At 41.9% G+C, this 24,934-nt stretch overlaps 1 protein-coding gene across 1 annotated transcript in view; it reads right to left on the reverse strand.

Annotated features, from left to right (window-relative positions):
• Window positions 1–934: 934 nt before the first annotated feature.
• The window catches only part of LOC308087238 (uncharacterized protein), a 29,699-nt gene continuing 5,699 nt past the window's right edge, over window positions 935–24,934 (reverse strand). The window contains exons 2-4 of the mRNA XM_080430968.1: window positions 5,668–5,811; window positions 4,861–5,220; window positions 935–3,392 (exon numbers count right to left, since the gene is read on the reverse strand). Of these exons, the coding sequence (XP_080287094.1) occupies window positions 2,248–3,392; window positions 4,861–5,220; window positions 5,668–5,776 (1,614 nt within the window). The 5' untranslated portion in view covers window positions 5,777–5,811 and the 3' untranslated portion in view covers window positions 935–2,247. The remainder of the gene's footprint in view (window positions 3,393–4,860; window positions 5,221–5,667; window positions 5,812–24,934) is intronic.

Genomic DNA, 24,934 nt, shown 5'->3' on the forward strand with positions numbered 1-24,934 from the left:
GACTTCTTGACTCCTGTCTAAATGTATTTTACCAGTGCCATACCATGAAGAATTTCTATTATTAATATAATTATTGTAAAATATGCTATACTAAAATTGCTTAGAGGGAGGTTCGACAGTGGACCGCTGGGTGTCAGAAACATAAGACTTGTGAGGCGCACCGTTGCTCCGATCCGCACCAAAGTTTGTTCAGGGGACTGCAGTCAGAATAGCCACACCAGGGACTATGTGTGGACCCCAGGGACCGCCCCAGGTCCCCAGGTTCATGTTGCTCCAATCCACACCAAACGTGCCACAAACACTGTTCAGGGGTCTTCCATGAGAATAGACACACCAGGGGCCACATCAGCCCCCCCCGGGGGCCACAACCACACCTTTGCCCAACAATGCTACAGCAGTGTTTAACACTTCAAATGGCCATAACCCAGTGACCATTGCTCTGATCAGCGCAATATGGGACTGGATTTGAAGGCCATTATAGTACAACATAAATATAAATGTAATAAAATGCAACATAATATTTTAACCACTTTCAACCTGACAACCGTTTTTTTCCAGCATGTCATTATCAACAGAAATGTGTAATTATTAATTTTATTTTGTTTTCAGAGTTATAAAAGAAATAGCCGATCTACAAGCTCGAGCAGCTATTTTAGCTGTGAATACAGGTGTGTGTAGAGATTCTCACTTGCCCATTGGTGTGCCTTGGACACAAAGTATGAAAAGCACTGCATTACAGTGTTGTCCTGAAGAGCTTCAACAAACATAAGCACAGAGCTCATCAACAGAGAGTCATTATCACTGCCTCCAGGCAAAACACACCACACTTGTTCTTCATCTACTGATGGGTTTATTTGGCTCAATCACAGCATTCTTATATCAGCCTCAATGCACCATCAAACCATCAAACTTAATACAGTAAGATAAACAGCACTCACATTATGCATTATGATATAAACATAACAGTAGCATAAAATTCATGCACACCTCAAAATAAACATTACTGACTGCATACAACTGTAATGAATTTAGTCTGTACACCAAATGTCCATAAAGAGACAATGCGATATTCATATTTAGACCCCTTTTTTTCCACAATTTAGTCGTTATGCCAATTGATTCCTCCCCACACATGTGTGTGCTGTCACTGTTGTTGTATCCTACTGACTCACCTGCCAGTGAGGAGCCCCCACCAGGAGGACGACGCCATAGAGCCTTCGTACTACTCCTCCAACCCAACACTCCCTGCTGACAGGTGTAATACTTGTAGTGACAAAATATCACCCTTCACCTGAACACGGGCCAATTGTGCTCGTATATACGCTCGACAAAGCCGGATTCACAACGTTGGATTCAAACCCACTTTACCACTGTGCCACCCGAGTGTGGACAATGCAATATACATATTAAGACAATGAAATATTCATATTTAAATAATGCAATATTCATATGTTTGGATAATATTTTGACAATGTAATATTCATATTTAAACAATACAATATGCATTTTTATACAATGCAATATACATTTTTGGACAATACAATATTGATATTTAGACAATGCAATATTAATTTTTAGACAATGCAATATTCATATATAGGGGGAAAAAATACATCTACTTCCACTTAACACATTGACTGCCAAGGACACAATAGTACGTCATCTCAAATTCAACGCTTCACTGTCAAAGACGTAATATTATGCCATCATTAAAAAAAAACGCCCTTTTGCCAACGCCCTTTTGCCAACCTATGAATGATACCTTGACTTCGAGAGAAGGAACCACACGGAAATGACGTCATCCAATTTTTTGTTTTTGTTAAATCACCCTGTCCACTGCAATGCCATTTATAAAAAAACATCTCGGATTTCTTCTCCCAGACTGCGTTTTTGGTGAAAACGAGCCTTATGTAACTGCCGGTAACTACAGGACAGACAATCGCGGTTACAATGTTTTTGTTCCGGTGGAAAAAAGAGACTCGTCCTTAGAAAAAAAAACATTATGTGGATCGTCAGAAAGATTCAAAATAAGGTAAAATCGCTTGCAGTGGCGGATGAATGAATGAATTAATACCTGGCAATGAATGTGTTAATGTCTTCAAAGGGAGGAAGTGTAACCACTAAATGTGCCTTCCTGACAAAGGTTCCGTGAAATAATTCACTTAAAATTTTAAAATGTACAACAGCAAATCCACTATAGATGTGCTGATGAGACTTTAAACCATGTCGGTTAAAACCCTTCTCGCACTATTCGCAACTGAAAGGCTTCAGTTCAGTGTGAATTGTTTGAATGTGTTTATTTAAGGTACACTGATGTCCGAACGCTTTCCCACACTGGTCACAGTTGTAGGGCTTCTCTCCAGTATGAATTCTCTGGTGAATTTTGAGAGTACTGCTCTGGCTGAACCGTTCCCCACACTGGTCACAGTTGTAGGGCTTCTCTCCTCTATGAAGTATCTGGTGACGTTTGAGATTACTGTTGTGACTGAACCGTTTCCCACACTGGTCACAGTGGTAGGGCTTTTCTCCTGTATGAAGTATCTGGTGACGTTTGAGTTTACTGCTTGAGATGAACCCTTTCCCACACTGGTCACAGTGGTAGGGCTTCTCTCCTGTATGTTGTCTCTTGTGCTGTTTGAGATCACCATTCTGGCTGAACCTTTTCCCACACTGATCACAGTGGTAGGGCTTCTCTCCTGTATGAATTCTCTGGTGCTTTTTAAGACTACTGCTATGGTTGAACGTTGCCCCACACTGGTCACAGTGATAGGGCTTCTCTCCTGTATGAATTACCTGGTGACTTATGAGTATACTACTACAGCTGAACCGTTCCCCACACTGGTCACAGTGGTAGGGCTTCTCTCCTGTATGAATTCTCTGGTGCTTTTTAAGACTACTACTGAGGCTGAACGTTGTCCCACACTGGTCACAGTGGTAGGGCTTCTCTCCTGTATGTATTCTCTGGTGACGTTTGAGATCACTGGTTAAGCTGAAACCTTTCCCACACTGGTCACAGTGGTAGGGCTTCTCTCCTGTATGTTGTCTCTGGTGCTGTTTGAGATCACCATTCTGGCTGAACCCTTTCCCACACTGGTCACAGTGGTAGGGCTTCTCTCCTGTATGAATTCTCTGGTGCTTTTTAAGACTACTGCTGAGGCTGAACGTTGTCCCACACTGGTCACAGTGGTAGGGCTTCTCTCCTGTATGTATTCTCTGGTGACGTTTGAGATCACTGGTTAAGCTGAAACCTTTCCCACACTGGTCACAGTGGTAGGATTTCTCTCCTTTATGAGTTCTCTGATGTTTGTTGAGCCTCTGGCTTGTGTGGAAATCTTTTCCACACTGGTCACAGTAGGTATGTTTCTTCACTGGTAGTTGTGCAGGAAATACACCTGGAAAGGAAAATGAGGGAACATACACTGTTTTGAAATAACGTGCAAGCTGTGTTGTATTACCAACTGATGTTTTAATATTAACACATTCCCTGCCATTGACAGTCTTAAAATACAAAATAAAAAAATCCACAAGAGGGCGCTCTAACGCAACTTAGGAATGATCCTAGGACCCTGAAAGAAAGAATGGACAGATGTGACGTCATCCCAAAGAATGACACTCCCGTCCGCTCATTCTTTATCAGTTTTAGAAAACCAGTGAAAACGGCTGTTATACAACTGCCGACCGAGACAAAATGGAGGTTGGCAGTTACAGTTGTTTTTCTCTGGTGGAGAGATCAGACCCTCCCCCATCCCCCAGACATGCTTTGTTTACGTGCACGCGCACATCACGGCTCCCGTGGCTCTGCAAAGATCGCCAATATAAAGGTAAAAAACCCTGGCAGAAGCTACATAATTAATTAATTAATGAATACCTGGTAGGGAATGTGTTAAAAGCATCACACACTCATGTCTTTACATTGATCATTCTATGATGCATCTTAAAGGTATCATGACATTCATTTTCACTTTTTTTATTTTCAATGTTTTATTTGGGGTTTTATGACCTCAATTACACCCAAAAAACCTGAACTTAAAACATTCAGTGGATTTTCTGTGGTCTGGGGTTTTCTGAATAATTAGGCTGAAAAGTAATCTGAGCTTGGCCCTTCGACAGTGAGGTCACTGTCGAATAATCCCGCCCACTCTCCTCCTCGCCCCTCCCCTCCCCTATCCTTTCCTTTGGGGGGGGGCGGAGCAGAGGCGATGATTGACAGGCAAAATCCCTCACCAGCGACACCCGCAGGCAAAGATTTCTTTTTTCATTGCAGTTGAAAAGGCTTTAGAAATGTGAGAGAAAAACACCTGCCATTGATCACTGGAATGGAATTTTCACTTAAAACTTTTTGTACACTTTTGAAGGACCAGGACAAAGACTTTGAATGTGGTGTAAAAGTGAATGTCATTAAACCTTTAATGCATCTCATCGCTATTGGCTACTTTTCATCAGTTAATAATACAAGCAGTTCAATTCATGTTATGAATTATGTTAATAAGACCACAATGAGAAGAAGTCCCCAGGACTTTTTTGTTAGCCCACATGTGTGACTGCACCTTGTGCTGTTTACATTTCTGTCTAATAAATAATCTGTAAATCAATCAATCAAGGAACTCCTTTTTGGGAATCAAACTTTCTGTCTGTGGCAAGAACCAAACAAATCATGGTAAAAAGTTTTTTTAAACATTGCATCACATCACACTGACAGGGTCAGATGAGAGGGGTGAGTGTATACCAACTGCTCCTGCATTCGCAAGTGCTTGGGGGAAATTATATTGCAAGCAAATGTGTTGTTTATCTGATGAAGGTCAACTTACCAAAACATTACCAATGTTCTTACATTAGTAGTAATAAAGTGATTGTTTTAACCTGAGAGAGTGTCTCCACTTGTCCTCCTATCTAGTGATGTCGATGATGACCCATCAGCCTCCTCTGGTCTTTGAACTGGCTCTTCCTGTTCCCCTATAATCTGTGGAGGTTCTAGTTTCACCTGGACCAGACTGGGGCTCCTCTCCTGCTGTTCCTCTTTAATCTGTGGAGGTTCTAGTTTCACCTGGACCAGACTGGGGCTCCTCTCCTGCTGTTCCTCTTTAATCTGTGGAGGTTCTAGTTTCACCTGGACCAGACTGGGGCTCCTCTCCTGCTGTTCCTCTTTAATCTGTGGAGGTTCTAGTTTCACCTGGACCAGACTGGGTTTCCTCTCCTGCTGTTCAGGAAGTAGAGTGAGGTCTAGAAGGCGGAAAGAGGAGGGAGAACATCAGGGGAGAGCAACTGAAAAGTTAAATTCCAATTCCTCCTCCAGAGTTAGTAGAGAGGAGGCTCCCCAAGCCGCTTGGAGCGATTATACGTGAGTGTACATCAAGTGTAGATTTCAGTGGCTTTCCCGACTTCCCTAACCCTTAACAGAAGTGTTGAGTGACTATCTATTCTACTATTTTCTATTTTCTTATTGGATTTTTTGTTTTTCTATTGCTGAGGCAAATTTGAACAATTTACTACCGGGGACACTTAATACAATAATACTGCCTACTTTGCAACTAACATCACGGAGATCTGTCTTTAAAATACTGTATAGCACAGCTTGTAGATGGGCTACTATGAACATATGATTCTGTAAATACAGACTTCTCTCTGTAATAGTCAGTTGAAACATCCAGTTAATAAAACAGTACATACCTAACCTGTACAACTTTACTACAGGTTGCAGCATTGCATCAAACAGTCCATGTCCCTGGTCCATCTCTCGCTGTTCCTCTGACGATGTTAATGATCTTTTGGAGGCCATCTCTCTTGATAGCGTAGATCTCTCCCTGAGGTGCTCTGTGGAAATAGAATTAAAAAAACATTTAGTTTTCATTCATCAACCTTACATACCACAGAGAAGATCACTGAAGAGCTTCAACAATACAGTGGTAGTTTTATGTTAAATCAACATCACATTTAGAAGACTTTCATGATACTTTTAAAATACTTTCCAAAGACTCACTTCTAAAGAATTTGCCACAGACAGGTCTCAAATGTAACTGTTTTACTTGGTAGAACTGCTGCTACTAATTTAGAAAAATTAAGGAGCACCAATACAAATTAGGAGCACCCACCAAAGTTTAAGGAGCTTCCATATGTATCATGTATTTTTTATTTTTTTTACATAATTAATAAAAAACAATAATATAATATGTGGTTTACAAATATCCTACAATGATGAAAGTAGCCTTAAAAAAGAAAAAATTCTTCAACATCTTCTTTACAACCATAGCCACAACACTGGTTAACAATCTGTGCTTTTTGGTAAAGAGCACTTCCAAGCATTCTACAAAGGAATTCTACGCACTACAACAACACAGAGCCACAGGCCTCGACAATATTCCCTCCAAATTTCTAAAAGACTCAGCCGCCTCCATTGCTCCAATCATCACTCACATAATAAACCTCTCCATCAAACAGGGACCGGTCCCTAGTGACTTCTAAATAGCAAGAGTGACCCCTCTGTACAAAAAAAGAAGCAAATTAGACCCCGGCAACTACCGCCCTATTTCTATTCTTAGCTCCATCTCGAAAAGATAGTCTATGAACAGGTTGATAAGTATCTTGCTAATTTACAAATTCCAATCTGGCTTCAGCAAATTCCACTCCACTGAAACATGCCTTCTCTATTTGAACGACTATATCAAACAAGAGGTCGACAAGGGCAAATATTGCAGCATGGTCGTGCTGGACCTCTAGAAGGCCTTTGACACCGTTGACCACCCAATTCTGCATGATAAGCTAAAAGCAATACGTTTTGATGATACGTCAGCTAGTTGGATGAGATCCTATCTGGAGGGGAGGGAACAGGTGGTCGAAGTGAACGGAACCCTGTCCCCCCCCTCCCAGTGAGTTGTGGCGTTCCGCAAGGAAGTATACTAGGACCTTTACTGTTCCTGATATATGTGAACGATATGTCATCAGCTTGCGACTGCAACCTGTTCCTGTTTGCAGATGACTCGGCTCTGCTGGTCTCGGACAGGGACAGGCTGCAGGTTGAGACAACTCTCAGCTCTGAACTCGATACGATCCGCATCTGGCTCTCTATTTCTAAATTTTTATCCCACGATTTTGTAACCCCTATTTTTTCACCCAGTGCCAATGCCTAAGCGTGTAATCCTGGGCACTACCTTCCCTCTGCCAACCTAGGGAGGCCAGGGCCGAGCTCATGCCTCCTTCAATGCATGAGAGCCGTCTGACCTTCTTATCACCTGACAGGGGGGATTTTCCCTGGTTGGACGTAGCGCGTGGAAGGAACACGTTATTCCAACCAGTTCCCTTCCCCTCCATCAGGCACCCCGGCTGGCCAGGGGGAGGCAGTATAGTGACCAGGATTACTGCATGTTTTTTGTGAGGGTATCTACCCTAGGAGACACGGGGAGAACATGCAAACTCCACACAGAAAGGCCCTTTCGCCAACCCCACCTAGGGTGTGGGCACTGATGACGCGGAGGAGAGAACACGCCCCCAGCGTCCCCCTGCGGGAATCGAACCCAGGACCTTCTAGCTGTGAGGCGACAGCGCTACCGACTGCGCCACCGTGCCCCCCGTGTGCATCTGGCTCTCTGACGTCAAACTATCATTACACCTGGGTAAAACCGAATCCATTCTCTTTGGGTCCAGTGTTAACCTTAGCAAGGCTGAGAGCTTCACCATCAAAGCGGGTGACGATGTTATCACAAGAAAGGAGGACATTACCTACCTGGGTTCCATCTTGAAGACAAACCTCTCTGATGATAAAATGGCAGAAAGAGTAATCAAAAAGGTCAATCAAAGAACACGTTTTCGTAGTCAGTAAGAATACCTTGAGGATTCTTGCAGGCCATTTCGACTATGCATGCTTCTCATGGTATCACAACACCACCAAGGCCTTAAAAACAAGGCTCCAAACATCCCAAAACAAACTGGTAAGGCTACTTCTTGACCTCAAACATACAACCCACCTAACCCCTGCTCATTTTGCTAGGGTTGGTTGGCTCAGGGTTGAGGACAGAGTACAGCAACTTGCAATGGGCCTGGTCTACAAGATACACCACAACATTGGGATACCCATGTACCTGTCTAAATACTTTAAAAAAACGTAAATGAAGTCCATAATCATAACACCAGAGGCAGCTCTTAACCCCCCCCCCCTCCTTCTCGAACTGTCTATTGTACATATTTCTTGTTTTTCATACTAGTAACCTGTAAGCTGATTGTATGACGTTCTGCATAGTAGTGTATATTTGTCTGTTTTCTTAAATTTCATCATGATTTGAGTGCATGGGGATCTCATTTTAAATAAGCCATTGTGCTTTTATGAGCGATCCAGTCTAGAGGACCTATGATTGTGAATTGTACTTCCATGTACTGTTTCCATGTCTTTTCTAAATAAAGTATTCAATCAATCAATCAATCTATACTCTAGCGTTAACATAAGCCTAACTTGTAGCAACACACATGAACCCAGCGTGCGGCATGCACTGTGTGTGTGTGTGTGTGTGTGTGCGCGCACGCGCGCGTGCGTGCGTGCGTGCGTGCGTGCGTGCGTGCGTGCGTGTGTGTGTGTGTGCGCGCGACTGTTCGACCTGGTGTTTAGTAATGTTAGGCTGTACTGGGTTCAGTGTGGTTGAACTGGACATTGGTTCTGACTATAACCAAGTGTTGTCTTGTTAGGATGTTATGGGATCAGTGTAGTATTGGTTCTATACCGGTTCAACGTTTTTCAGGCCAAGGACCCCTAAGTTGTCAGAGAGATGAAGCAGGGAGTGGGACCCCCCACTACATGTATTAGAGATGCACCGATTAATCGGCCGCCGATTAAAAAAGCCGGTTTTAGGTCAAATCGGCTGGATCGGTGCTCGGCCGGTCACTGTCATAAATTCCGATTTTATGCCGGTCAAATTGATACTGCGTTGGCACTGCGCAGCAACAGCATGGTGATCAAAGTCGTGCGAGTCGACTCAGGGCGGATTCAGACTGGGTCCGATTGAATCGAACCGTTCCCGAGTACGAATGGCCTCTCCCTAGCCTGGTAAACCCTCCCTCCGGAAATCTCATTTCTATTTGATTCCAGGAGTGAGTCTGGCCTGATAGCCCATTGTGGGGGTTTCTAGTGGAATTACCAACTAACCGAGCCTATCAGCGTCGTCGCACATCGTTCTGTGATTGACAGCGACAGTTGGCCAATCAGGTGGCGAGTTCGAGTGAGCCCGAATGGCACCGAGTGCAGCCTGAATCCAGCCGACAAAACACGAACGGCAGCCATCTTTTTTGTCCGCTATATTCTCCGCTATTTTTTTACTTCAAAAAGCTCTCTAACTTCTATTTTGAGGCACGGAATTTACTTATAAGATATCGTTTGGATAGAATTTAGTTGTTTAACTTCATATATGTGGTCAATTAATCATGACAGAGCCTATTTAAAAATATAAATTTTGAGAACCGGTAGGGGCGGGCAGTGACACCCATGTATCCGAATAAGGCAACCCATTTTGGGCATGGCCGTCTCAAAAGTCCCGTTGCGTCACATTAGACTGGTGAACTGCTGATTGGCTGAAGGGGAATAACGATCATTGGCTGAAGGGGTTGTCAGTCAACGGTATTACTCCCGCCCAACTCCAGCCCACAGCCAATATTGTAGAATGGGCGATCAGGCCAGACTCACTCCTGGAATCAAATAGAAATGAGATTTCTGGAGGTAGGGTTTACCAGGCTAGCCTCTCCCAGCTGGCCAGCATTCACATTGGCCAAGATCCTTCCGCACTCGAGACCATTTTCATTTAACAGTAATGGTAAATATGTGCCTCATGTTGACTATGGGGCTTTGGGAGATACAGAATGTCATTCACAGAAGAAGTCACTTGTCAGAGTTTAAAGTGAATAATAAAGTTTGACTGTGTTCCTCACGTTGTCTTGAGTTATCCTCCTATAATTCTAGTAACCTCTGAGACCAACCTCTGAGCCCAAACCTCTGAGCCCAAACCTCTGAGCCCTCTGAGCCCAAAATGTTTCTGCCCGGTTCTCCTCAGTGCCTGGAGCTATTGATCTCAAATTGCGCACAGCCATTGACCATTACCATGTGCATGGAACTGTGAAGCCCGTTTTTCGATTACATCAAATCTCAGCTTATTATCACCGTTTATGTGTCAAACAATGGGAGATCACGCTGCGCAGGGTTGCCAGGTTTCGCGAGACAAACAAGCAGCAAGGTCTATGAAAACAAGGCCAAACGAAGCGAGCCCTACAAGCAACAAGGTCTATGAAAAGAAGGCCAAACGAAGCACCGTCACACATATACATTGCCTCTTGGAAAACAGCCGCTCTACAAGCTCACAACGCGTCCCCACACCCACCTGCACTTTCACAACCAACGCCAAAAACACACTTCCACCAATATTGCCCCTAAACCGCTTACAATAGGCGAACATGGCAACACCAAAGTCTGTCACACCATAGACTCCGCCCACTCTGGGCCGGGGTGGGAGCGGGAGGGGGCGGGCGAGTAACATGCTAGGGATCCATGCTGTATCCATAGGGCTGTATCCAAACCCTGTTTTTAGGATTCGAACTTCGGGGAGGAATTTCGAACGGACGTTCGAACCATCGTATTTAATTATTTAATTAATGAAACGATGGTTCGAACGTCGAACCATCGTTTTTAATCAATTAATTAACAAAACGATAGTTCGAAAGTCGAACCATCGTTTTATTTATTAATTAATTAATAAAACGATGGTTCGAAAGTCGAACCATCGTTTTATTTATTAATTAATTAATACAACGATGGTTCGAAAGTCGAACCATCGTTTTATTTATTAATTAATTAATAAAACGATGGTTCGAAAGTCGAACCATCGTTTTATTTATTAATTAATTAATAAAACGATGGTTCGAAAGTCGAACCATCGTTTTATTTATTAATTAATTAATACATTATAGAGCCGACATTGCATCGTCTATTGGTTTTTAAAAAAGTGGTTTCATAATGCCCATAATGTATTGAAAGGATTTAAGGATCAAACAAGACAAGATATTTCCCAAAGTTTAGGATTTATTGCTGAAGAACTCCCAGCTCCCAGAACCAGACAGTATACAAGCAATGCAGAAAAATAAAAAATAAAACAGGCGCATTAATTTTCAGTGTCTTTTTTTTCTCCAGACAACTCGCTCTCTTTTTGGCCAATATCTATTATCTAACAATACGACAGACACTATTCTGCACAGGCCTGTTAGTTACATTAAACAACTATAAAACATAAGTATGGCAGGGCGTGGAAGCTTGAAACAGTTAACAAACAATGACTTTTAAAATAAAATGCGTCACTCTCGTCTCGTGACGAACCCAAAAAAAAAAGTCTTGCCGATTCGGCCCTCACCTCTCCTATACTCTCTTCATGTTGTGTGCCAAGAACACTAGTTTGTCCACATTGTCAGGGAGGAGGCAGCTCCTGGTCTTATTAACTATATATCCTGCCTTGGAAAAGATGCGTTCCGATGCTGTGGAAGTGGCTGGGATACAAAGGCAGTGTTTTGCTGCCAACGCAAGTTTCGGGTAGCGGTCAGAATTCGCCTTCCACCACAGTAGCGGGCCGGACTTTACTTTGGACCTGTCTTGAAGGTAACGCTCCATCTCTTTTTTAACAGAGTCTCCGTCGCCTTCCTCCCCCTCCTCCTCCTCACCCCCCGACTGAAGCAACATTTCGATCTCATGCTGTTTCTTTTTTTTGGGTAGTGGTCCCGCTGGGGCCTCAGTCTCCTCTCCCTCGCTCGCACCGTCTTCCTCCGGTGTGTCACGCTGGTGTATGTGGTCAGCCAGGAGAACCACCTGAAGTAATAATATCAAAACATATTTTATTGATAATTAAAATCGGAGAAAAGGTTGTGCATAGACAGGCTACAATGTGGCATATTAAGATAGTTGTATGAATATCTACAATAGTGTTTTTCATATTTAATATATTAGCCTAACCTGGATGTATACGTTGTCCTTCATCTCATCATCAACGAATTTGAGATGTTTGAACCGGGGGTCCAGGGCTGCAGAAAGGAGATAGATGCTGGTGGCCTCCAGGTTTAGTAGCTCCCATCTAGTGTCAATTTCGGTGATGAGGGACTTTTTAAGATCTCTTACAGCAGGGCTATCTTCCTCCACTGGTGACAAGTGGCTTTTCTTTAGGTTACTTAACATGGGCACGGTTGCTGACAATGACACATTGTCCTCTTTGGAAAAGAGTTCTGTGAGCGTCTCTAGAGGGTGAAGCACGTCCGCGACATCTGCTGCCAGGTTCCACTGATCCGAATTGAGGTCGAGTAAACGATCTGATTTCTTGGAGATGGTGGGGTCGGACAACACGGCTGTTATTGGCCAGCGTTGCTCCACCAAGCGATCCAGCATAGCTAGTGTGGAGTTCCAACGAGTGGCTACGTCTGGGATAAGCTTGTGCTTATCTTTGTGTGTGTCACTGTCATTGTCATTCGGCAACAATGCCTGCTCAGTTTGCTCAGTTTTCAAAGCAGCTGTAGCTTTTGCACTTTTTCTGAAATGCCCTACAAGATTCCTACCCGCTGCAACAGTGCGTTGTATTGTTGCGCTATGTTTTATAGATGCGTTTATACACAGCTGTATTGTGTGTCCCGAGCAGCGGACCCCCTGCACCTTGCCCCAATGTTCGGGGTCTGCTTTCAATGTGTCGGTACACAGCGTCATATTACTGGCGTTGTCATGTACAACAGCGACTCGTTTGTAGTTCGGTATGACGTAAGCGTCAGCCACTTCACTAAGTCGTTGTGCTATGTTAACTCCAGAGTGTTTGACTTCCAGCTCTTTTGTTTCCAAGACGTATCCGAGTAGTTTCCACTCGTCGGAAATAAAGTGACAGGTGACTGCCATATAAGCCTCCATCCCCATGGACGTCCAAATGTCTGTTGTGAATGCTACAGCCATGGCATTGTCTATACAAGATGAAACCTTGTCCCGCACGGCCTCATGCTTCAGGGTTATGGATTTGGAAACGGTGGTTCTTGTGGGCATGGTGTAACCTGGAGCCATCACTTTAACTAACTTTTTGAATCCAGCACCCTCTACTACATTTATGGGCCTCATGTCTAAAGCAATAAAATCAACAATGCCGTCCAATATCGCCTTCTTTCTCTTCTCAGTTAATGGCTGTTCAAACTGCAGCTGCGTCTGTGTTGTTGTAGAAGCGGGAGACGGGTCCAGATCCAGCTTGTGTACCTACAATAATGCATTTTAGTATTATTAGCCTATATTATTTAGCTCTCATTACATTTATTTGAGTCCAACAGCCGCAGCGGCCTGGCCTGCACAGCGATACTTATAATTAGCGCCGATACTTACATTTGTTACATGAGCAGCCAGATTTGTTGTGCCACCGTGGAATGCCATATGTTTGTCGCATATTTGACACACAGCCTTTCTTTTATCCTCTGTTAATGAGAAGTATTTCCACACTAGGGATTTCTTCCCACTTGTTGCGCTTGCAGCTGCCATTATTGATTTCCTGATTATGACCCCTCCTCACCTCGACTCAACTCGCTGACTGTGTGGAATCATTGGAGAGACACACTGTGCGTGCGATGCGATTGTGCGTGACTTTCGTGACTTTCAAATTATTGTCAACACAACATAGTAGACCTACTGTGATATTCTGATATATATCACATTCTGATATATATTTTTCATTTTTTTAAATGAAACGATGGTTCGAACGTCGAACCATTGTTTTTAATCAATTAATTAACAAAACGATAGTTCGAAAGTCGAACCATCGTTTTATTTATTAATTAATTAATAAAACGATGGTTCGAAAGTCGAACATAAAAAGTCGATATATATCACATTCTGATATATATTTTTCATTTTTTATTTATTTTTTAAATATATATTTATATTAAAAAAAGCGGAGGTTCGAACTCATTAATTAAAATTCGAATCCCGACATAACGAACGAAGGTTCGAACCTTCGAACGTTTGGATACAGCCCTAATTGTCTCGCCCCTAAACACGGTCGCCCCGTATCGCAACGAATGGTGGAGAGCGTTTCTTTGTTAAGGACGCCCATACATTCTCCACTGTTGAATGTGCACCCTTTACGTGCATATCTGCATGCACATAATTATATTGTTGTTGTTAAGTTGAAATAATAGTTGTACAAGTTGTAATAACAGTGTTGTATAATTATTTTTGCTGTAGTAATCAATTCATTCTAATATAAGTACAATGCATGACAGAATATATATGTATGTGTGTGTGTGTGTGTGTGTGTGTGTGTGTGTGTGTGTGTGTGTGTGTGTGTGTGTGTGTGTGTGTGTATATATGTATATGTATATATGTATGTATGCACAGTAGGACGTGCAATAACTCCACGTTTGCAACTACTTTTGCCTGCGCACTTCACCGGGTATGGTCTAGTAATAATAACAGAACAACAATACACAACCAAAGCAGTGTGTGCATTGGTCTTTCAAACCTCAAAATGTAACGTCTTCTCTCGCGTCTCTGTTATTATCAATATGATAGTCACGTCACTGATACATCCTTGGTATTTTAGCAGTGACGTCACGGACTAATCCTTGGTATATTTATCCTTATATATACGTTCGCCAAACATGTGTTTTTTGTTCATTATTTTTCACGGCTCGCGCTACTCAAACACTAGCGGGATTATTATTTCTTGTCAACATTCAAGTAGAACTATGAGAAGGTATAACCCAGCTAAAATAATGTGTCATTATAAAAATATATAAATGATATATGATATATATGATTCACACTGCCGCGTTCCGTTCCCGAGCGCGCAGCAATCGGACCCGAGACTACCTCCCCAGGTGGTTTCGGGTACGGTACGGTGATGCGTTACGGGGAACGGTTCGCTACGTTCACACTACCACAACATCTGCCATGTGGTCCGGGGTGCGCACCCGGGACCATAGTGTGAATCCGCCCTCAGTAAACATTAGCAAGAGAAGCCCACAGATGGTGCTGATTACCTTTGAAATATAAGGATACATATATTGAATATATATATATTATGGAATTAATATATTGTATTCCATAATGCTGCGCGCAGTTATAGCCTAGTCAATGCCGTGACTGTCGGTCCGTCAATCACGGGGAATTTAAAGGCAGTGAGTGCGTCACCAGGCTTTTCATACGGTCCATGCAAAAACTGTTGTAGACTACAGAAGAAACTGCCTATAAACATCCCTTTTATTTTAGCCAGTTGCAAAGAAAAATCACCCCGTCTCTCTTTGCATATGCTGTTGAAAAGACAGTACAACTTTGGCACGGACGAGTGGTGTGTGTGTGTGTGTGTGTGTGTGTGTGTGTGTGTGTGTGTGTGTGTGTGTGTGTGTGTGTGCGCGCGCACTTCTCTCATACAGACAGTGGCTGCCTGCTCCTCCTACCTGCAGGTGAAAGGAAATTCTATAGGGCTGTCAGAATCATATATATATATATATATATATATTTACACTGCTTTGAGCTCAGCTATCCTGTTCAGTTGAGCAACAGACTCTGTGTAGCATCAGGAGATGAGGTCATCACCTTTGAGGCCCCTCACACTTCCTCAAAGGGAGTCATAAACTGACTATAGACACACACTATTGCTGTAATGTTAGTATAGTGCTTTAAATGAGTTCATAAAGTTAGTAATGTTTTGTGGTCTTAACTATTTTATACTATTATTATAATGCTAACTGGTTATAGTTAAGAGCTTTAGTGGATAACAAGTGAAATGGATGTCTGCCTGCACATCACAAATCAGTAGGCCAGTTCCCAGCAAACAGACTCTTAAGTTGTTATCCAGACAATAGTTGCATAGAACTCTTATCTAGTTCAGGAGTAAGGGAGGATGAAATTCCACAGGTGTGAGCCAAGGTCGGGACCGTGAGACGGCAGGGAGGAAGCCACCACTTCTCCCCTACGTTGGATCAACAGCGACTCCTGTGGATGAATTTTATTAATGTTTCACTATGATCTAATATTTGTATTATTAAAACTGCTCTGAGAGAGAGACAAGCCAGACAGATTTCTTGAACTGCTGCCCGACTTACATGTGCAGAGGGCGAGAATTTTGTTTCAGAGCTTTGATTGATGTACTAACGATTGGTATTGTATCTTTTATGTTTGTTTGATAATTCATTCTGATAGTTTCATAGGTTCATAAATAATTGTAAACTTAGATTAAAGGGTAATAAAATAATTGAATTCAACCACAATTGTAATCACCTGTGTAGCGACTCTTATTCTTCAAGGGGTACCGGACTGAACCATGCACCTTGCTTATTTATGAAGTAGTAGACCTGAAAATGGTGTGAAGGTTCAGCTATTAATCTAACACAGGGTTGCCTCTTATTCCAAATAAATTACTAGGCGCCATCTGAAAAGTCCTTAATGCAGTAAGCAGCTTCCAACAACAACTCAAAAAGACGTGATCATGATATCAGCCATCGACACCGCTGGTTTAATTCATGTGCCTGTAGCCTATTAAAGCTTGTTAAGACTCGTCCGAAAGTTTAACAAAGTCCACTGAGCAACAGAGAGTAGTGTAACATTTTAAGTCAGAGGTTAAAACAAATAGCAGATCTACAAGCTCGTGAGCTTGTAGATCTGCTATTTTTGGCTTTAGTCCTCCACAGAAATAGGATGCTAGTGGTTAATGTAAAAAATATCATATCACACTAAGATTTGCCGGCCCCTCCTGTAGTAACTCTAGGGACCCCCTAGGGGTCCCGGACCCCCTGTTGAAGACCCCTGGACTAGAGTGACATAAGGTAAATTTCTCACCTTGAAAACAATTAAATGCAGACATGTCCTGCTATGTGTCTGAATGGGAAAACCTTATTTATTTATTTTAGCTTTTAGTTGAAATAAGAAAATAATAATGTTGCATTAAGATAAGATTGTGTTTGTTAAAAAGATTACCATTTTTAATAAATAATAATTTCAATAACTGATCTCAATATGGACCCATAATAAGTTTTGCCAAAATCATGCAGCTCTATAACAGTGACAGCCATGACAGCAATGGTACAAATACAAATTTAAAAAAAATGACATACAGTAGTATTCTTTTTAAAATTACGGGGCCAAAGCTCAGGCACTGAGCTGGGCTCCGTTTTGATGTTGGCATTATTTTTCTTCTCCTTCTTCTGCCACTTTTCGCAGTTCTGGCTGAACCATGCTGTCGCGTTTTACAAAACTCGGCCATATGGTAGATGGTCATGAAAAACTATCAAGAAATAATTCTCACAATCTTTCGTCAAAAGGTGGCGCTATAGCACTCAATTGAAAATGCCAACTTTTAACAGGTACAACTCATGCCCTGTTTGACCTACAGCCATGAAACTTCGATACACATATGCGTCTCCTCATGCTGAACAACTTTCACACTCTGACTCTTGACCTCTGACCTTTAGATCTCCCACCATTTTGAATTATATGAAAAACAGTCATTGGATCTTAAAAGCTTCATTCTTTCACTTATCTGCCACTAACGTTTTGTCGGCAGAGGTCCAAAGTTCATGTGTAAAAAAAGGTTTCGTGCAGATTACAAAAAAATCCCAGGAGGAGATAGATTTTAACTATTGCAGTTTTCTGACAATTATTCATCTGCCCCTAACACATACATGCAGACTCACATTTATTTGAAACTTTGCAGAAATGTAGAGGGTCATTCCAAATATCACTGAAACCAATCTTACTCCAATTGGCCAAAGGGGGCGCTATAGCAAAAAAAAAAATAATGCAAACATTTAACAGACATAAGTCATGCTTCGTTTGGCCGAAAGTCGTGAAACTTGCTTACACTTGTGACTTGACTCATGAGGAACACATGTATCACTTTGACCAGTAAGCTCCACCCTTAGATTTTCCGCAATTTTGAGCAGTTTGAAAAAAACTTGTTTTTGGCAGTTCTGGCTTAACCGTGCATACGCTTTTTACGAAACTCTGCCATATGGTAGATGGTCATGAAAAACTATCAAGAAATAATTCTCACACTCATTCGTCAGAGGGTGGCGCTATAGCACTCCATTGAAAGTGCCAACTTTGAACAGGTACAACTCATGTTTGATCTACAGCCATGAAACTTCGGTACACACATGGGTCTCTTCATGCCCGACAACTTTCGTGGTCTGACTTTTGACCTCTGACCTTTAGATCTCCCACCATTTTAAATTATATGAAAAACATTCATTAGTTCTTAAAAGCTTAATTCTTTCACTTATGGAAAATCCGCCGCTAACGTTTTGTCGGCAAAGGTCCTAAGTTCATGTGTAAAAAGTTACGTTATTGCTCAAAAATCCAAGGAGGAGATAGGTTTTAACTATTACAGTTTTATGACAATTATTCATCTGCGCCTAACACACACATGCAGACTCACACTTGTTTGAAACTTTGCCGTAATGTAGAGGGTCATTCCAAATATCATATTTAAATGCTAATTTTAAACAGGCATAACTCATGCCTCGTTTGGCCGACAGCCATGAAACTTGCTTACACTTGTGCCTTGACACATGAGGAACACATGTATCACTTTTACCAGTAAGCTCCGCCCTTAGATTTTCCGCAATTTTGAGCAGTTTGAAGAACACTTAACACATTGGGTGCCAGAGGTTTATTAAAATATTATACGTTGAGTGCCAGCATTTCTTCCATCCACTTGCGTTATACATTTCGTGCTGTGAGAAGCCCCGACGCGGAAATGCATGTAAACAAAGCGTGCGTGCGAGACGGCGGAGGGTCCCGACTAACGCCTGGAACAATAATATTTCCAACGCGACCCTCCATTGCAGCGTGATCGCCGATCGAAAACGGCTCGTTTCCACCACATTAAAAAGAAATGGAGATATTAAGCTTTTAATCAAGGAGATAACATTGAAAACATTGAAAACGCCGACCGGAAGGATTTTTGACATGGAGCCTCATCCAGCCTCTTCTTCTCAGAAACTGCTTGGGTGATGTCAAAGTTTCGTTTTAGCGCCCCACGTGGCCCACATGTATAAAAATAGAATTGGGTCAAAAACGGTCCGGACCGTTTTCGGCACTTCTCGTTTGGACCCTCAAAAACGGTCCGGACCGTTTTTGGCATTCAATGTGTTAAACCCAGGATTTTTTAGCTATTTGCGTGAAACGATATCATCTGTCTGACCTCCTTTTTCACTAGATCAGGTCTGTTGGTCCATTGGCTTCTCGCTTAAGCGTGTGCCTTACAACCTCAAGGTTGCCAGTTGAAGCCTCACTTGATGCAGACATTTAAGTTGCATTGCAAACAACATGACTATATCAATGAATTCATGTGCAATTGAGAGTATTTTTTTTCAATGTATGACATACTAGGGATGCCACAATCTGACCTTGAGCCAATTCGAAATTTGGACAGCCCTGGCGAATATTTTTCGATTATTCGACGGTTATATTATTATGTTATATTATATTTAAAAAAAAGAAGAAAAAAAAAGGAACTTTTTTTTTTTTTCATCAGGTCAGGCAGGCCACTAGGAGGCAGGCCACCGGGAATAGTCCCGGTCCTTCCGACGGCCAATCCGGCCCTGAGTGTGTGGCTGCAGCAGCACTCTGAGTCTGCACAGACAGCGCAGCTGGCTTCCTCCACTTTACAGTAAAACAAACTGTGGCCATTTACAATTATTAAGACTATAATATTACTATTATTAGTATTAGCATATATTTTGATTGAAACTAAGGCATACAAAAGTAAAAAAATAAAAATAATAATAATAATAATTAAATAATAAAACAATATATATATCATTAAAATCGAATTTTAAAATCATTTTCGATTATGGAGACTGTAACGAATATTCGAAAATTCGAATAATCGGTGGCATCCCTATGACATACTTCATTTTGAAAATAGCCGATGTACAATCTCACAACTTTTCAGATAGCAACGTTTTGTGAGCTTGTAGATCGGCTACTTTCACCAGTTTCGGTTCCAAGGAGACGTACAATTTCTCTATCGGTAGTAGATGGTTAGGGAACCAGTGACCTACAGTAGAGTAGTGACCTACAACAGAGGCTTGGTTCATCAGGGACGGAAAGACATATATATCAACAGACACTACCAGGGCTATCATATCTCTAGCTCAATGAGAAAAAAGGCAGCCTATGAGTCCGGAGGTCACCGGTTCCATCCCCGTCACTGACGATGTGTTGAGGTGATCATGATTTGGCATTCTTAGGCTTACGCGTAGTATTTCTTGAGGTTGACTTGACTTATTCCTTTAGGCTCCTAGATGGAGCATAGGGCCGCAATCACACCTCGCCATCGAACTCTATTTTGGGCAGTTTTCTTCAGCTGGGCCCACGATAGTCCGGTTGTCTTTGCCTCACTCTCGACTGATCTTCTCCAGGTCTGTTTTGGCCTCCCAACTTTTCTTTTGCCCTGTGGATTCCAATCCAGTGCCTGCCTAGTGATGTTGTCAGTTGGCTTTCGGAGGGTGTGTGCAATCCACCCCCACTTCCTCTTCTTCACATCCTGGCTGATGGCGTTTTGGTTGGTTCTCTCCCACAGGCTGGCGTTTGATATTTTATCGGGCCACCTGATGTTCAGGATGTGTCTTAGGCATCGGTTAACAAAGGTCTGGAGTTTGTTGGTGGTAATATTTGTCACTCTCCATGTCTCTGATCCATAGAGGAGAACTGACTTGACGTTGGTGTTGAATATTCTGATCTTGTTTTTGAGGGACAGTGCCTTGGAGTTCCAGATGGGTCGCAGCGTGATAAAAGCGTGTCTGGCCTTGTTGATTCTGCTTTTGATGTCATCGTCTGATCCACCATCTTTGCCAAGTATGCTCCCAAGATATGTGAAGCGGTCAGTCTCTTTGATGTTCTCTCCCTGTAGTTGGACTGGGAGTTCCTGTTCCTGTCATTTCTTGAGGTTAGGGGTAGGCAAAGTTTTACTGAGGTTAGGGTTAGTGAGGGTTTAAAATGCTCATGTTAATTGCTCTCATGTTAATTTCTCTCAAGTTCAGTCTTCTATGTTTCTATGGCTTATTGTGCATATTACTTATCATTGCTTCTTTCTTTCTTCTCTCTGCAATCACTGGCCCCGTATTATCGCTGCTTGCAGCTATATTTCTTCTTGTTTTTGTAATGACTTTAGGCCTTTTGTTGCATATCATTGCGAACGCGGAAGGACCAAGTGGAGCTTACTATGTAATCGTGCTCGGGTTGTGAGTGTGTCTGTGTGCATTTCTGTGTGCATGCACTGCCTGTGTGCAGCCCCCAGAGTGCGCCAGAGTGCAGGAATTTAGACAATGCTCTGATTAAAATGCACAACAGCCTGCAACACACACACACACACACACACACACACACACACACACACACACACACACACACACACACACACACACACACACACACACACAGTTCTCTCCCCATCACGGTGAAATAACACGGATTACAAGTCCGTAAATACACAATATTTTCGAGCTGCGTTCGCGCGTCTTACTTGTGATATTAGACTGGATATCGTCTGTGATTTTGGATATTGCACTAATATGATACGGCATAAGTGTTCTTTTCCTGGTTTAATCTTATTGGTACTCTGTATTGGCAAATACACAAAATTAAGTACTTGTAAAAAAATCTTGTTAGAAAATAGAAAAATCTGTAAAACCGGTATCGGCAGGTCAGACTTAAAAAAAACGGTAATCGGTATCGGCCAAGGATTTTTCAATCGGTGCATCTCTATATTGTATAACGTATTGCAGATTAAGCTTTTTCATAGATTTCATAGATAGCTTCATACTTATTTTATTTGACAGCACAATCATCAGTGATGTGTAAATGCATGATGTGTGTTTGTTTACACATTATATTTTCTATTAATATGTTGATTTTCAGAAATGCACCACTTAAACCCTCTCAATACTTAAGAAACTTGACCTTTGGCTCTGTAATTGTCTCCGCCAGGCCGAAAGGCATGGCGAGAGAGTATGTTTTACCCTCCGTCCGTCCGTGCGTGCGTGCGTGCGTGCGTGCGTGGCTGCGTGCGTCCTGTCCGTGTGTTACCAGCTAATCTCCGGCACCGTTAGCCCGGTCGCTGCGAAACTGTGCACACCCACTCCTTGGATGCCAATTCAGAACCTCTGCCCCACATTTTTCACATGGGCCTGTTATAGCGCCACCAGGAGGCCGATTTGTGCAAAACCCATTTTTTCCCATTACACCTACAGCTTTTAACCAAACGTCATGCAAATCGGTACACAGTATCTCTATAGTCATGTGATCAACCCGGATCTGTCAGATTTTCCATATTGCATCCTCATTGGCTAAGGTTGGCTTCCAAAGTTTGCAGGATTGGTCCGTTTTGAACAAACTGCCTCCAATCATGAACGCAGCTTGCCATTTCCATAAAATTGCACACGCACATTCCCACTAGGCCGAGGAAGAAATGCCACTTGAAAATGTTCAAATCAGCCTCATGGTGGAGCTATAACTGGCCGATTTGCATTTTTAACTATAACTGCACCGATCTGCGTGAAACTTTGCACGCACACTTCCTAGAGGCCAAGGAAAAACATCTGGACTGCATTTTTCACATCTGCTTTTTACAGCGCCACCAGGAGGCCGACTTATGTAAAATACATTTTTGGAGATTATTCCTTCAGATTCTGTCCAAAAAACACGCAAATTGGTACACTGCATCTCCATAGTCATGTGATTCTGATGGATCTGTCCGATATTTCATATTCCATCCTAATTGGCTTACAGTGGCTTCCAAAGTTTGCAGGATTGGTCAGTTTTGAACAAAATGCCTCAAAACATGAACGCAGTGTGCAATTTCCGTGAAATTTTGCATGCAGATTCCCACTAGGCCGAGGAAGAAATGCCCCCCTTTTCACATTCACATTGGCCTGTTATAGCGCCACCAGCAGGTCTAATTTAGCAAAACACATTTTTGGAACAAAATGCCTCAAATCATGAATGCAGTGTCCCATTGAAAGGCCTAAGAAGAAATGCCACCCTTTTCACATTGGCCTATTATAGCGCCACCAGGAGGCCACAATAACCTACCTGACCTGGCGGAGACCTGTGCTCCGAGGAGCACTTTTTCTAGTTGGTACTCTTTTTTTCCCTGTACACCAAATCTCTTTGCCGAAAATAGGGAGCTTGTAGATCTGCTATTTTTTGGCAAATGTTCCCCTCAGAATAAGGATGCTAGTGTTCAAGTGGTTAATGTAAAATAAAAATGCTATCACACAAACATTTGGTGGCCCTCCTATTGTAAATCTAAGGACCACCTAGGGGTCTCGGACCCCCTGTTGAAGACCCATGTTCTATAACCAGGTGTTGGCTGTGTACTGGGTTCAGTGTGGGTTGGTTCTATATTATAACCAAGTGTTGCGTTGTCAGGCTGTACTAGGATCAGTTGGTAGAACTGGACATTGGTTCTATAACCAGGTCTTTAGTGTTAGATTGTACTGGGATCAGTGTGGTCAAATCAAAACGCCAAGTTTGTATCGAATAAAGGTAGACTAAAAGATTTATCATTGACGAAAAAACTAGACTTAAATGTAAACTGTTTTTGTTGACTAAAACTAAACTAAATACTTAATGTTTTGTTGGACTACGATAAAGACTAAAATGTTCGACTTTTAGTTCACTAAAACTAAAATATTAGAGATGCACCGATTGAAAAATCCTTGGCCAATACCGATTACAGTTTTTTTACAAGTCTGACCTGCCGATACCGGTTTTACCGATACCGATTTTCTATCTAAGAACTAAACAACTAGCTAGAATTTGTTCAGGCCCAGTACAAGTACTTAATTTTGTGTATTTGCCAATATAGAGTACCAATAAGATTAAACCAGGAAAAGAACACTTATGCCATATCATAATAGTACAATATCCACAATCACAGACAATATCCAGTTTAATATCATGATGGCTATAATATTGATGCCCTAACTATACAACGAAAGGTGATTACAAAAAGAAGAAGAATTTGTAAAAGAATACTACTGTAGTCTATTTATTTATTTTTATTTGTACCATTGCTGTCATGGCTGTCACTGTAATAGAGCTGCATGATTATGGCAAATGGTCCATAATTGACATCAGTTATTGAAATGATATTTTTTTTAAATTGTAATATTTTATAACAAAAAACTTATCTTAATGCAAAATTATTTTCTTATTTTGACTAAAAGCAAAAATAAATAAATAAGGTTTTCCCATTCAGACACATAGCATGTATGTCTGCATTTAATTGTTTTCAAAGTGAGAAATGTACCTTATTGTCACTAGTCATGGGGTCTTCAACAGGGGGTCCGGGACCCCTAGGGGGTCCTCAGAGTTACTACAGGGGGGCCGCCAAAGCTTTGTGTGATATGATATTTTTTTACATTAACCATTAGCATACCATTTTTGAGGAGGACCAAAAATAGCAGATCTACAATCTCATGAGCTTGTAGATCTGCTATTTTTGGCAAAGAGTATAGGTGTAGAGGGGGGAAAAGAGCAGATCAAGTTTAAAAAAAATACAGCACAATTTTATACAATATAGTCTCAGCTAGGGGTTCCTTGGCCTGAAAATGTTTAAGACCCCTGCTCTAGTCTAGTCTAGTATCTTGCCTTTCAATGATATCAAAGGCAAAATATTACCATATGTCACTGTTTTGGCTTGTTTTAACCTCTGGGACTTATGTTACACTACTCTCTGTTGCTCAGTGGACTTTGTTAAACTTTCGGACGAGTCTTAACGAGCTTTATTACACGGCTTGGTTGAATGCTCGATTCTGATTTGTCAGTCATCGGTCATTATTTCTGGATAATGACCGATGAGCTCTATAACGTTTTTTTATAATGTTTTTGAAAACATTTGAAGTGAGAAATAGACGATGCAATAACCGAAAAGTGATTCTATTTGATCCACTGCACTTC

Source organism: Gymnoscopelus braueri (assembly GCF_963280865.1).
Source record: "Gymnoscopelus braueri genome assembly, chromosome: 6".
NCBI classification, from domain to species: domain Eukaryota; kingdom Metazoa; phylum Chordata; class Actinopteri; order Myctophiformes; family Myctophidae; genus Gymnoscopelus; species Gymnoscopelus braueri.